Source organism: Haliotis rufescens, unplaced genomic scaffold (assembly GCF_023055435.1).
Source record: "Haliotis rufescens isolate VD_foot unplaced genomic scaffold, xgHalRufe1.0.p SCAF_6, whole genome shotgun sequence".
NCBI lineage: Eukaryota > Metazoa > Mollusca > Gastropoda > Lepetellida > Haliotidae > Haliotis > Haliotis rufescens.
This window is the reverse complement of record NW_025964334.1, coordinates 34,695,967-34,709,932: the sequence shown is the minus strand read 5'-3', so window position 1 is coordinate 34,709,932 and position 13,966 is coordinate 34,695,967. Positions and strand designations below refer to the sequence as shown.

The 13,966-nt window shown below is 42.4% G+C and overlaps 1 protein-coding gene across 1 annotated transcript; it reads left to right on the top strand.

The window, feature by feature from the left end:
- Positions 1 to 1,176: 1,176 nt before the first annotated feature.
- LOC124117581 (A disintegrin and metalloproteinase with thrombospondin motifs gon-1-like) lies at positions 1,177 to 13,669 on the top strand. The gene is made up of 7 exons (XM_046479539.2): positions 1,177 to 1,322; positions 1,873 to 2,687; positions 5,336 to 5,438; positions 6,815 to 7,083; positions 9,965 to 10,141; positions 11,352 to 11,499; positions 13,329 to 13,669. The coding sequence occupies exons 2-7, from the start codon at positions 2,361 to 2,363 to the stop codon at positions 13,367 to 13,369; spliced, it is 1,065 nt and encodes a 354-aa protein (XP_046335495.2). The 5' UTR covers positions 1,177 to 1,322; positions 1,873 to 2,360; the 3' UTR covers positions 13,370 to 13,669.
- The last annotated feature ends 297 nt before the right edge of the window (positions 13,670 to 13,966 follow it).

Genomic DNA, 13,966 nt, shown 5'->3' with positions numbered 1-13,966 from the left:
CTATGCGTCCCGCGTTATGTTTTAAATCACGAGCCAAGATCAGGTTTGTTGGCCTGGATAGTTCTGAGGCTGTATATGGGCCTATTCCAAAGAATTTTATAATGATCATTGTCCATGACGCCCTCTACATATTGGATGGACCTCTGTGTCAAAACCACAAGCATGGCGAATTAAAAGGATCGAGTCACGCCATCATGTCGCTTGTTGCTTAAGATACTGTGTTAGTGCCAGAGTAATGCATCCACAAAAGACCCGTGAAGATTCCGGGGTAGAATAGGTCTTCAGCAACCCATGCTTGCCGTAAAAAAACAACTATGCTTGTCGTAAGATTGTTTGTTTGTTGTTGAACGCCGCACTCAGCAATATTACAGCTATTTGACTGCGGTCTGTAAATAATCGAATCTGGACCAGATAATCCAGTGATTGACATCATGAGCATTGTCACAGATTCTCGAATTTACCCTTGTCACGGTCTAGTGACCGCCATTATATAGCTGGAGTGCGGCGTTAAACAAACAAACAAAACTTATAAGTAGCATAATCTCTCAACTTGAACACAGCAGACTTATTTCAAAATCAACATATCATTTTTATCAATCGTGTGACTGAATTTCTGGTCCATTGCTTGATTGTCGGGTTTGTTTCCATGCCGCCGCCGCGTGGCAGGAGTTTCTGTACTGCTGGGTACTATACTTGTCGTAAAAGGCGACTAACGGGATCGGGTGGTCAGGCTCGCTGACTTGGTTGATACATGTCATCAATCCCAATTGCGTGGATCGATGCTCATGATGTCAATCACTGGATTGTCTGGTCCAGACTCGATTATTTACAGACCGCCGTCATATAGCTGGAATATTGCGGCGTTAAACAACAAACAAACAAACATCCACTGAAGATGTGTTGGGCAGTCTCATTAAATTCATTGCATAATCTATATTTCATATTTACATTTTTATGCAAAATCGCACATTGACGGTCTCGAATTCGGAAGTGACTGGTCCTGAACAGCGAACAGAAAGCCTTCAGATTCACGTTTCAGGTCAGCCAACTTTATCCAAGCTGCATCTTTATCTTTTTTTCTAATATTGACTCTGCAGGGTCATTGAAAACAGCCAGAGAAACTATCAATGCAACATGACGCCATATTGATCAAGCCGAGGCTAGTGTCTTCCGAGACAAAGTGCGACAATTAGCTCTCTATGTTGACTTGGCGACGGAGCGGAGGGGGTTGTTCCTGACGCTGCAACTACAAGGTAGAACAACGAGAGATGGCGACTGGCCACTTTAACGTTTGACACTACAACACCTTATCTATTGCTGAGGTATGTAAGACCGTTTAAAGTGTGTTAAAGTCTGCCGATTGTTGAATACAGTAGTATACTTGAAATTTTAGCTACGGGCTAAATTTTCTTGTACAACCGCAAGAAACTAAGGGTATGGTATAAATCCTGTTGGGGAACCACGAAGGATAAAGAAGTACCGAACGTTCCCGTGGTCCCTAGCAAGATGGGCCACAGTTGTTGCTGCCCATCTATAGCTCGATTTTTATATCGCATAGTTTATTATCATATTTTATTATCAGAAGACAATGCATCGGACACAAGGTGCAACTTACATATGGCCGTCCGTGACACGTTTTATTGCATACTGTTTCAATAATCGTTGGTTTTAATGTTCTCCAAACAGTTTTATATGCTCTAATATGTAACATAATTGCTGGTTGTTATTCTGTTCTTTCATTACTTGTTGTATGTTATGCAAATGCCAAGCATATTTCTGTCCCAATATGACTGAAATATTGCCGACAGGACATAAAATTTAGCTCACTCCCATACTTATTGTCGGGTTAATTCGGTGTTGTTTGTCTTTCAGAGTCGGTACATATGCATAAAGAACGGACATCTGCCATCCTACTGCATTGACATTCTACCACGTCGAAAAATAAGTCAACCACAAAACAAAGGGGTCACTTTCGGTCATCCAAAGTCGATCAAAGTTGGCGGAATTGTTTTATTCTAGAATACACGCTTTAATCTGCTGTGAGGGCGTCGGGTTTTACGCGGCTTTGGAATCGTGGATTCAACGAGTGGATCCGGACGGATAAGGAACGCAACTCTGAAAAGATAAATCGAGCGACAAAGTACGTTATTCAGGCCTTTAATATTGATATGATATGATATTAATATGAAATGTATAATATACTTTTGAACATTTTGAGTATCCCGTGTCATCATCTGGACATATAACTGTTTAATATATTGACCATTACGACTGGACCCACGAGCGTGGCCATTTACAGCATTAGACATATTTTCCTTACTATTGATTGCCGCCATTTTGCGAGGGTCTAGGTCATCTGTATGATGACCTCTGGATCATCACGCGCCTCCCTGTGCCTGCTGTGGGTGTGTCTTGGCGTATCTGTGTCCGGTCAAGGTTACACGTGTACCAACCTGGACAATGTCCAGCACCTGGAGAGGTCTGTCCAGCTGAAGGGGTCAACCTTCCTGGTACTTCAGGCGAACGGCATCATGACCTGCGCTGTCCACTGTTTGAACCGGAAGAGATGCAAGTCCATCAACTTCAGCACCCAGTCCGATATGTGTCACCTGAACGAGGACGCCACGAGGAGTCAACTCGTCAACAACTCGTCTTTTGTCTTCTCAGATATCGGCAGCTGGTCACAGGTGAGATATATAGGGGCACGGGTGGCACAGTCGTCTAAAGCGCCGAAACATGCTGTGCAGGGTTGCGTCCCTTGTGCACGCTATGGTTATGGGTTCGAATTCCAGTTCGCACCGATTATATTTCAGCACCATACCCATGCTCGTGGTTTTCGCCAAAGTGATAAACGTCTGAGACCTGCATCACTTCGGGCTTTCCTCCCACAATAAGTTCACACGCCGTGATGTAACTGGATATTCAAACTTTATGCCATATCAAATCCTGTCGCTTAAGGACAGTAGAACATTCAGAAACATTTCACAGAAGTATATTAATTTTTTAAACATGTTGTAGAACACTAAAAACGTTTATCTGGTATCAAACAACAATACAATATATAAAATGTGGTTTATTGATCGCCAACAACTTCACATCCCTACCACAAGTGAAGTTGTATTATTTTATCTCTACTCATAATTTGAGAATTCCGGGGGAAAATATGTCCCTAGTTCCTTATGCTTCTGGTAGGTCGACGAATGAGGAACGGGTGTCATCGTGACATAATGGCGTGGATCGTTGTTCATACGTTCACTCACTGGTTCGGACACGATTACTTACAGGTCGCTGTGATATAGCTGTAATATTGCAGATGCGGCAATAAATAACATTCACCCACCATTGAGTTTAAACGTCGTCAACTGTTATTTACTGTATTATTAGCTGTTATTTGCTGGCTTGCTATTGTGGTAAGTACTGTTTTGTAATCCGGGCTAGAAATGGTCACAATAACGTATGGTTACCGTCTAGCGTCTCATTCGGTCGGGTGGTCAGGTTCGGTTGTTCAGATGAACACTTGCCTTTGCATGTGTTTGTGACTGGTGCGAACTCCTGCTGTCATCACAATGTTATGGTGCTTCATTAACTCCTGCTGTTCACAGTCGAAATCGTACAATTTAGTCTGCTTTTAGAAGATATTTCTTATGGATTTGAAAGGGTTTTGTAGCGTTTATTTATTTGTTGATAGCGTTGATCATTGCTCATAATATCAATCACTGTTTTGGCCGGTCCAGACTTTTTTGACAGGCCACCGTCATACAACTGGAATATTGTGTTATTAAACGGCGAACAAACATTACCTAAAATACCAGAAAGTTTTGTTTGTTCGTTTGTTGTTTAACGCCGCGCTCAGCAATATTCCAGCTATATGACGGCGGTCAGTAAAATAATCATGTCTGGACCAGACAATCAAGTGATTGACATCATGAGCATCGATCCACGCAATTGGGATACGATGACATGCATCAACCAAGTCAGCGAGCCTGACCACCCGATCCCGTTAGACGCCTTTTACGACAAGCATAGTCGCCTTTTATGGCTAGCATGGGTTGCTGAAGATCTATTCTAACCCGGATCTTCACAGGTCTACCAGAAAGTACCGCAGTGGTGTCATCAAATAAAGAGCTGTATAACATTTTATGCATGACACTGTATCAATTATTGTTTGTCTATTTAGACCCAATCTCATTAAAATCAGATCTAAGTTCTCGCTGCCGCTAAACAAAGATCTGAGGACATCCCATTACGGGTCACGTCAGAACGACCTTTCGCGAACTTTGACCGACCACTGAAACGACAAACGAGAAGTCGACATCAGCCAATTAGAAAGCAGATGTCTCGAGCTTAAAGGCACTCATTTCAACCTGGCGACTTCCATTTCAGACTACGCTTGAAAGATATGTTGACACAGTTCTCGATTCAAATTTTGAAAACTGAACAAACGAACATTCCGGAATGTCTAATATCTGGTTGAAATTGTATGGCAGTGCTTCCCACGTACTGTGCAAAGCCTCCTCCGTTCAAATGTTTATCCCACGGAAGCGAGAGATAGACGATAATTTTGGCGGAAACAGTCGAACGGGCCGTAACTGTCGTTCGGAATACCTCGTGTTAACATGTCCGAGGTTGCATAATTAGAAAAGCCATTCCGACTGTCACTTTCATGATCTGGTAAGCGACGCTTTGATTGGTCGGATCAGAGACCATATACCGATATGGTCTCTGGTCGGATGAAAGGTCGTAATGGGGTGTCCTCAGATCTTTGTTTAGCGATAGCGAGAACTAAGATCGTATTTTAATGAGATTGATTTCGCCCGTTTTGTTTACTGAGCCCATTAGCTCATTCATGCTTTTATATGCATTTGTGCATTATGGGTTTTTTGTTTGTTAGTTTGTTTGTTTGTTTGTTTGTTTGTTTGTTTTCTGTAGTTTTTGTTGTTTTGTGTTTTTTTCTTTTGTGTGTTTGATGTTTTTGTTTCTGTTTTATTGTCTCTTTCTAAAGTTTTGTTGTTTTTCTTTGTTTCATCCTATAGTTTATTTTGTTCGCTGAGGCCTTTTCCCCCCACAATTGTCTGTTGCAAAGTAAAAACTTAGTGGTTACCTAATTTCGGTATGTACACTGACACATGTTTTTCATCCCAACTGTAGTCCTCGTTAAAAAAAGCAAATCCGGGTTAATGTTGCGATACAGGTTCAGTCCTCATCGGTAGCCATGACTCCCACTTCGTCATCAGTGAGAAGATCAATATAATATTATAGATAATATGTAATAACTTTGACCTGCAATCTTTGGACTTTATGTTGTTTTTAATGACGTTTTGTCTTTTTTTTTCAGAGACTGCTTGGTGTTTGTGAAAATCACCACTGTTCGCTGTTTGATGTCTGTAACAGCAATGCAAACTTGCCAGTACAACGCACATGTCGTTTAGATGATAAAGGTATCTGGCGTCTCACATAGTATTTTTTTAACAAATTGATTTAAACACAAGATACTTATTCATAATGAATATCCAACTAATTACAATGACAATGCAAGCAGAACTCTGAGTCAAGGCTCACGGGTTATTGTAGCCAAGTGTGACTTTGTGTCTCCAAATGTCACTTTACAATACCTGTCAGTAATCAGCCACGGACGAAAAATAAAAATACAAAACATCAAGCAGTTTGTGTGTTGTTTAGTACTGGATTGTAAATAGTGTTTGTATCGCACACGCACACGCACACGCACACGCACACGCACACGCACACGCACACGCACACATGCATATCGTGATATGGCTGGAATACTGCCGAAGTGATTTCAAATTTTAACTCACTCACACACTCACACGCATGTCAGACCAACGTTTTGTATTATGTAAATACAAAAATTCGAAGCAAAATTATATCTGTAGCAACTGGCCTAATAGTCTCAGTGCTATAATAGTTTAGGTGAAGATCCGGGTTAGAATTGGTCTCCAGGAACCTATGCTTCTCGTAAAATGCGTCTAACGGGATCGGGTGGTCAGGCTCGCTGACTTGGTTGATGCATGTCATCGTATACCATCCAATTGCGTAGATCGATGTTCATGGATTGCCTGGTCCAGACTCGATTATTTACAGGCCGTCGTTAAGTTGCTGTGACATTGGTGAGTGCGGCATCAGGAAACGTGCATCTTCCCGAGGCAAAGGAGTTAACTGACTATAAAAGTCCAGTTTCCACCCTTGCCCAACTAGGCTGGTATTATGGAGTTACGTTTTGTCTGGACTAACGAGTCTATGCATAGTCCAATCAAAATCGCGCACCGAAATCAAAATCCGGTTCGTAAACTGTCGTGCAGATTTCGATCGATTGCAGGATTTGCAAAGCATGTGCATCGCCAATTCGTTGTCAGCAAATATTTTCCAAATCCTTTCATGTTTTTAATCAAGGTGCTCACGTGATTTGATGCATTTCTCGATGTAAGACCCGTTTTATCACAATATAGATCTTGATTATCGATCAGATCGTCCTGACTGGGCGCCACCATTTTGTGTGAAGCAAACGCAAGTGATACGAGAGGTGGAATCTGATTGGTCCATAGGAGAGGCTTAGAAGGGACATAATTGGTAATAGCCACTGGTGGCGCAACGATCGAGCCCAGGAATTCCAGCCTAGTTCGGCAAGGGTGGAACTGGACTTTTAAAGTCAGTTAACTCTCTTGCCTCGGGAAGATGAGTAGGATTATGTCATGACAATCTTGAGCGTTGTTTAAAAAACTGGCGTTGTGGACATTGCATCATTGACTTCCGTTTTCTGTTTACTTCAACAACTCAGTACGTCATTTATTTGCAGTACGTCGACCGACGTCATGCGCAGACGTGAAACTTTGTACCGGAAATGAAGAAGATGGCGAATACTGGATATTTCTGGAACAATTCGATGGCGCCCCTAGGCGGTTGTTCTGTCGCGGAATGAACCAGACTGTGCCCCAGGCGTTCCTTACTTTGTCAACGCCGAATGTTGGCGTGCAGCCAAACATCAGAAACCACAAGTGTAATGGAGAATATATTCATGGTGAACGGGGAGAGACTACATACCATAAAATAAGACTGAACGAAAGAGTAAGTTTTGTTTGTTTGTTTGTTTGTTTTTTGCTTTACGCCACACTCAGCAATACTCCATCAAGATGAGTGAGTGAGTGAGTATGGTTTTACGCCGCTTTTAGCAATATTCCAGCAATATCACGGCGGGGGACACCAGAAATGGGCTTCACACATTGTACCCATGTCGGGAATCGAACCCGGGTCTTCGGCGTGACGAGCGAACGCTTTAACCACTAGGCTACCCGACCGCCCCTCCATCAAGATGACGGCGGTCTGTAATTTATCGAGTCTGGATCAGATTATCCAGATCATGAGCATCGATCTACGCTATTGGGATACGATGCCATGCATCAACCAGGTCAGCGAGCCTGACCACGCGATCACCTCCTACAATTATGGGTTCATGAACCCGGATATTCACGTGTCGAAACAGTAAGTGATCACACATTTTGAACAGTGGTGGTATATGGTTGGTGCTGAAATATGTGTATCAGTCTGTATGAGGTGAAATTTGGTTTAACGTCGCCGCTGCTTTCAGCATTATTGCACTTATATATAGTTACGTTCATGCACGTGTGTGTGTTGCTGCTTGTACAAGTCCGGACTGAAATGCCGCGCCTCAGTTTAACATGGATACCCCACTCAGACTCAATACACTGACTCCTTTCCTCCACATCGAGCTGACACGCTGTGGTACGATCAGTCCTCGTTGTCCTTTTGCCAAGCATCAGGCATGGTAACAACAAATATCACCTTAACGTATTTTGGTATGACGCGGCCAGGGGATCGACCCACCGACCTTCCACTCTCTCGGCTCTATATCCACTAGTGTATAGGGAGAAGTGATAATTTAACCATGTTGTAAGCAGTACCTCCATAATCCGACATCTCCTCATGACGCAATGTGAAGGGCTGCTGTACTTTGCTCGAATTTTTGCTGAAGGTTTTGCGTGTGCTCAGAAAGTATCTGGGCGGACGGGTAGCCTAATGGTTAAAGCGTTTGCTCGTCACGCCGAAGACCCGGGTTCGATTCCCGACATGGGTACAATGGGTGAAGCCCATTTCTGGTGTCCCCCGCCGTGATATTGCTGGAATATTGCTAATAGCGGCGTAAAACCATACTCACTCACTCACTCATAAAGTATCTATTCTAAAAAGTTAAGAAATCCATTGGTCCCATGGTTTTATTTCGAAATGGCCGACCTTTTCGACCTTTTTCGATACTAAAAGATTTCATTGGATACATCGGTCACTTCGTTGATTGTGTGACGTCTTCCTTGACCTTGTGAGACAATGTAGATTACGCCAACCACTGTTTACGATTGATGGATGCTCCACCATTGGTCATCGTTTGCCTGTTCCGGGTCGAACTATACTATTGATCCCTTCGCTGAAAAGCTCATTCATTAAATCAATCTTTAAAAGCATTAACGGTCATTTGAAATGTGGGTATCATGCTTTATCATATAATGGGTAGGTTTCTCGGCAGGATAAAGCCAACGAATAAAAACGATATCTGTTGTGGCCATATGCGGATAGAGATGCAAATATCAAAGGTCAAGTAGGGACTACTTTCACATTCGTCACCACTCGCCCCTTTCCCATTCGTGACCAACTCGTGTTATTCCGGGACAAGCCGAATAGCGACTCGTGCCCCGCTCGTGGCCATTTTTGCGACCGGGTTCCGTCTTAGCGCAAACGGGCATACCTAAAACAATTGTCAACTCGTTGCGTAATAGTTCACATAATTATATTTCCCCATACATTATATTATATTTCAGATGCAATTTAAAGCACATCGGAATTATACAGTATGATTGAACACATTTAACTGTGTCGTGGGTATATTTTTAGATGCAAGACATATGTAAAATCAAAAATTATTTCTGAGGATTCTTTGACCTAGAACTTGAAATCATACGCGCATTCTGATTGATTTGTCGTATTTTCGCACATAACATTCATCGATAGGGGGACGAGTCATCTTGCAGGTTACGGAAAAGGGCGAGTGGTGACGAATGGCGCCTTTCCATAACCTGCAAGAAGACTCGTCCCCGTATCGATGAATGTTATGTGCGAAAATACGACAAACCAATCAGAATGCGCGTTCAAGTTCTTCGTCAAAGAATCCCTCAGAAATAATTTTTGATTTTACAATGTCTTGCATCTAAAAATATACCCAAGACACAGTTAAATGTGTTCAGTCATACTGTATAATCCCGCACGTCCCAATGTGCTTTAAATTGCATCTGAAATATATATAATACATGGGGAAATAGTATGTGAACCATTACGAAACGAGATGACAATTGTTTTAGGTATGCCCGTTTGCGCTAAGACGGAACCCGGTCGCAAAAATGGCCATGAGAGTGGCACGAGTCGCTATTCGGCCTGTTCCGTAATAACACGAATTGGTCACGAATGCTACTTTCAGTGTTTATAAACAAACATGGCATCGCCCTTGTCATTCGGCGATCGAGTCAGAATTAACCATCGGGAATCTGGAGAAACTACTGGGATAATTGCTATAATTATCAAAAGAATAGTCTAAAATACACTATAAAATCAGTGTCTAACTGTAACTGATAGCGGAGGCATTTTAAAAGTTTTGGCAACTTTGGAAATATAAACTGCGGAACAGTTTTGCGAGGGCACTAGCCAGGCGGGATCAGTTTCCATATCTGTGCTTGTAGACCTCTGCGGCTTGGAATCTTTTCCACAAATTAAAACAGTTGGATTTGGCCGAAATATGTTCTCTAAATACAACGTTTTTTTCCCTAATACAGGATATTTATAATCCCCAAACACACTCGCGTGATAACCTCTGTATACATACTCACAACTATCTATAACCAGTTTGTGTTTGAATTAATGATTGTGACCTTGACGATTATTTCAGACCCTCGCCGTTGACATTGAGGACACGACGTTTGCCGACGTTGTTGGTCCACACGTCCTCTACGGCAAGTCGTACGACTGTTACTCCGAACATGACAACGGCGTTCTGAGCGCTTGCGGCCTTAAAGGTCACTTCCTCATTGACCTCCGACACACCGGGTTTGTCGTCAGTGAAAAGGTGAAATACTATTCGTATCTTGGACGCGACGTTAAACCCCATTTCACCTCACCTTTACCCTCAGCGTTTAATAACAAAGATAATGATGAGAAGAATTCAGTGCATAAAAACTACCCGGTTGCTTGAAACCGGCATTTAATAGAGTAAATACGGTAATAACTAATAACTATTCGTATCCACTTTTTATTACCGTATTTACTCTATTATTATTACTCTACCCCCACCCCACCCCCCACTCCTTCTGTATCCGTCCATGAGTATATCGATGATCTGATACCGTTCAATAACCATCAAATAGCCATTTCCCTTCCGCTGATTTACCCACCTGAACTAGAAACAAAGGAGACCATTGAGTGAGTGAGTGAGTGAGTATGGTTTTACGCCGCTTTTAGCAATATTCCAGCAATATCACGGCGGGGGACACCAGAAATGGGCTTCACACATTGTACCCATGTCGGGAATCGAACCAGGGTCTTCGGCGTGACGAGCGGACGCTTTAACCACTAGGCTACCCGACCGCCCCGAGACCATTGAGACCGTCTCATCTGTTTCATATTGAGATCTATGCAAAAAGATTCAGAGTGACAAAACACTCTCCTCAAGACTATATGACAAGAGGGATGACTTCAACTTTCTGATAATCAACTTTCCCTTTATGCCGAACAAATATTCCTGTACAATCGAACATGCTGTTTCCAGCAAAATTTCAAAGAAGTTGTTTGATCAAGGTTAAAACAGTCAAGACCTTTACGGAGGCCCAGAATGACCTTGACACTTTCGAAACATTTTATGGAACACATGTGGATGCCATTTCCAAACTCGACTTATCAGTGACAAAAATTATGTCCGATGCAATTTCCTGTTTTGGCATGTACCATTTGTTCCCCTGTTGTTGTTTTTTTCAGGTGAATAATTGACTTGCCTTTGCATGTGTTTGTGACGGGTGGCACCGTTGGGGCAGGATGCGTTCACCTTTTCGCGAAACCTGGTATCATCACTATTTGATAGTGATTCATAAACACATTCTTATGATAAAGTCGGAATCGTACAATCGACTCTGCTTTTGACAGATGTTTCTTATGAATATGGAAAGGGTTTTGTCGCTTTTATTCGTTCGGGGATCGTGAGTGGTCCTGACGTATGAAATGATAGATTCGAGTTTCGTCCCTTAGCCATGCCAGGATCGTTGATCGTGATCTTTTGTTTCCAGCAAGGTTGGTACACAACTGGATGGCTTCCCCTGGCGCTGGTGAATAGGACAGAAGGGGGTGCTGTGGTGAAGCTCGACTGTGGGGGATTCTGTGGGGGGTGCGTTCCCAATGGGGATCAGCTGCTCCTAGACCTGAACAGGGCGGAAGGTAAAACTCAGGGCAATAATAAACACGTAAATCTAAACCGACTGTCAAACAGCGGATATATTCTAAGGGGCTGAGCACTGTATTTCCTGTGCTCCCTTTTGGTATGGACGTTGTTTGTTTGTTGTTTAACGCCGTACTCAGCAATATTCCAGCTATATGACGGCGGTCTGTAAATAATCGAATCTTGACCAGTCAACCCAGTTATTGACATCATGAGCATCGATCCACGCAATTGGGACAGATGACATGCATCAACCAAGTCAGAGAGCCTGACACCTGATCCTGTTACTAGCCTCTTACGAAAAGCATTGGTTGCTGAAGACCAATTCTAACCCGGAATCTTCACGGGACCTGGACGTTGTAATAGATGTGAAATGTATTATACAATGCTTCTGTGTCACGAGATTGTTCCTCCTTTTTATTGTTCATTGATCACAAAAATATATGTTGAGTAATCAACGTGAAAATCAAAGTATCCACTGCCAATTTGGCCGAATCTAGTACGCATTGTTTATGTTACAGTCAATGCTTAAATCAGGTAATATGTATACTGACTGAAAATGTCTGTCAATTTGCATATTGTCTCACTCACTCATGCAATGTACATACTGACTGAATTTACATATTGCCTGAGAGTATCAGACTGAATTTTAGACAGATTGATTGAAATGACTCCTTAATATACTTTTATTTTAATTTGGATCTTTTTATATACATATATTTATATTTATTTATTGTTAAGCAAGTTTATCCCTGCAGCCGTTGAAATATGCAGTTACTCGCCGATTCGTCTCTCATCAAAACACGGGGCTGTGTACTCGCGGGCAGATGACCACGGAGTACGCTGATCACTGTGTCGGAGTGCGAGACTGTCGGATTAACGGGTCTAAATATCTGATTTAATCGGTTTCCACCATTAGTATCGGATAAAGCTGATTGTCGGATTAACGAGTGTCGGATTAACGAGACTGATAAATGAGTGATTTCAGCAATTCGTTGCAAATTAGGTGTGTCGGAGTCGGAGTGCGAGACTGTCGGATTAACGGGTCTAAATGGGACTGATTTAATCGGTTTCCACCATTAGTGTCGGATAAAGCTGATTGTCGGATTAACGAGACTTGTCTATATATATCGAATCAACTTTTGATACGGCCGGTCAGAGGTCAGACGATCAGATATATCTAAATATTCGCTTGATATATTATGAAAATCATTTTTGTGTATCTATTATACATTTATATGCCGCACTTATCCAGGTACTAGTATCTGCTCAAAGGCGGTTTATTTGTTCCCAAACCAGTTATCATTCGAAACTCCATGGGGAGTATACAACCCAAGCTGCCTACGGGCGCTAGGACATTTTTACATCCACCTCACATATCGGGTACCCATTCCCTGCTGGGATAACAGAGGCACATTTGAACTAAGTCACTTGCCCAGACTGACAACACCCGTCTTGACAATTGTGTTTCGAGTGCATGAACGTATTCGTGTTTCCATCATCTTGCCATCTACCATCGGATGAGTGGGTTCTTTTGAGTGCACAGGGTGAATGTACTGTACACTATCGATATGTGATGTCCATATATTGCTATATAGATAAGTAAAGAGAGCTACACAGAGGTAGTTATATTTGTCTACCTATAGGTAGTTACATTTGTCTACCTATTCAGGATTTTATAATTGTTTATTGGACAACTTTATTGGATATTATTCTGAAACCTTTATCTTTTTTTATAAAACGCTCATCGATATAACTGTATAGAACAAACAAATCAATTTTATCTTCCTCTTTTTATCATTTGCTGTTTTATTATTTTGTTTTCTAGAACTTCCCGAATCGAGTGCCTCACTGGTGAGATGTGTCTGAGGGATGCCTAAAGAAGGAATACATTGTGTTATTTATTCGGTTATCGATCCGTACATAAGTCTGATTGTTCATGTCAGTGAAGCACTTATGTAAACTTAACGATATTTTGTAAACATTAATTGATCCTATGTCACACAAGTGTTAAAGTCCATACACTGTTTCGTTCGCACTAGTCTGTTCGGGGGCGGTCGGGTAGCCTAGCGGTTAGAGCGTTCGCTCGTCACGCCGAAGACCCGGGTTCGATTCCCAATATGGGTACAATGTGTGAAGCCCATTTCTGGTGTCACCCGCCGTGATACTGCTGGAACATTGCTAAAAGCGGCGTTCGACCATACTCACTCACTCCCTGTTCGACCGAGAAGTTAAGAGTATCTTAATCAACTAGAAGTGCGGGTACCCATCTAAAATAGTGTTTCAGAACCAAACATGCCAGATAACTGTGATCTACCGCTATAAAAAATATTGTATCTTGAAGTCATTCGGTCAACTGCATTGGCTCCGCTGTATTGAGAGGGCGGTCGGGTAGCCTGGTGGTTAAAGCGTTCGCTCGTCACGCCGAAGACCCGGGTTCGATTCCCGACATAGGTACAATGTGTG

Bases quoted from the DNA above. Each gene is read 5' to 3' on its own strand.
- LOC124117581 (XM_046479539.2), top strand. From the start codon at position 2,361: ATGATGACCTCTGGATCATCACGCGCCTCCCTGTGCCTGCTGTGGGTG. The intron at 2,688-5,335 runs GTGAGATATATA...TTTTTTTTTCAG, and splicing joins ATATCGGCAGCTGGTCACAG to AGACTGCTTGGTGTTTGTGA. The intron at 10,142-11,351 runs GTGAAATACTAT...TTTTGTTTCCAG, and splicing joins GGTTTGTCGTCAGTGAAAAG to CAAGGTTGGTACACAACTGG.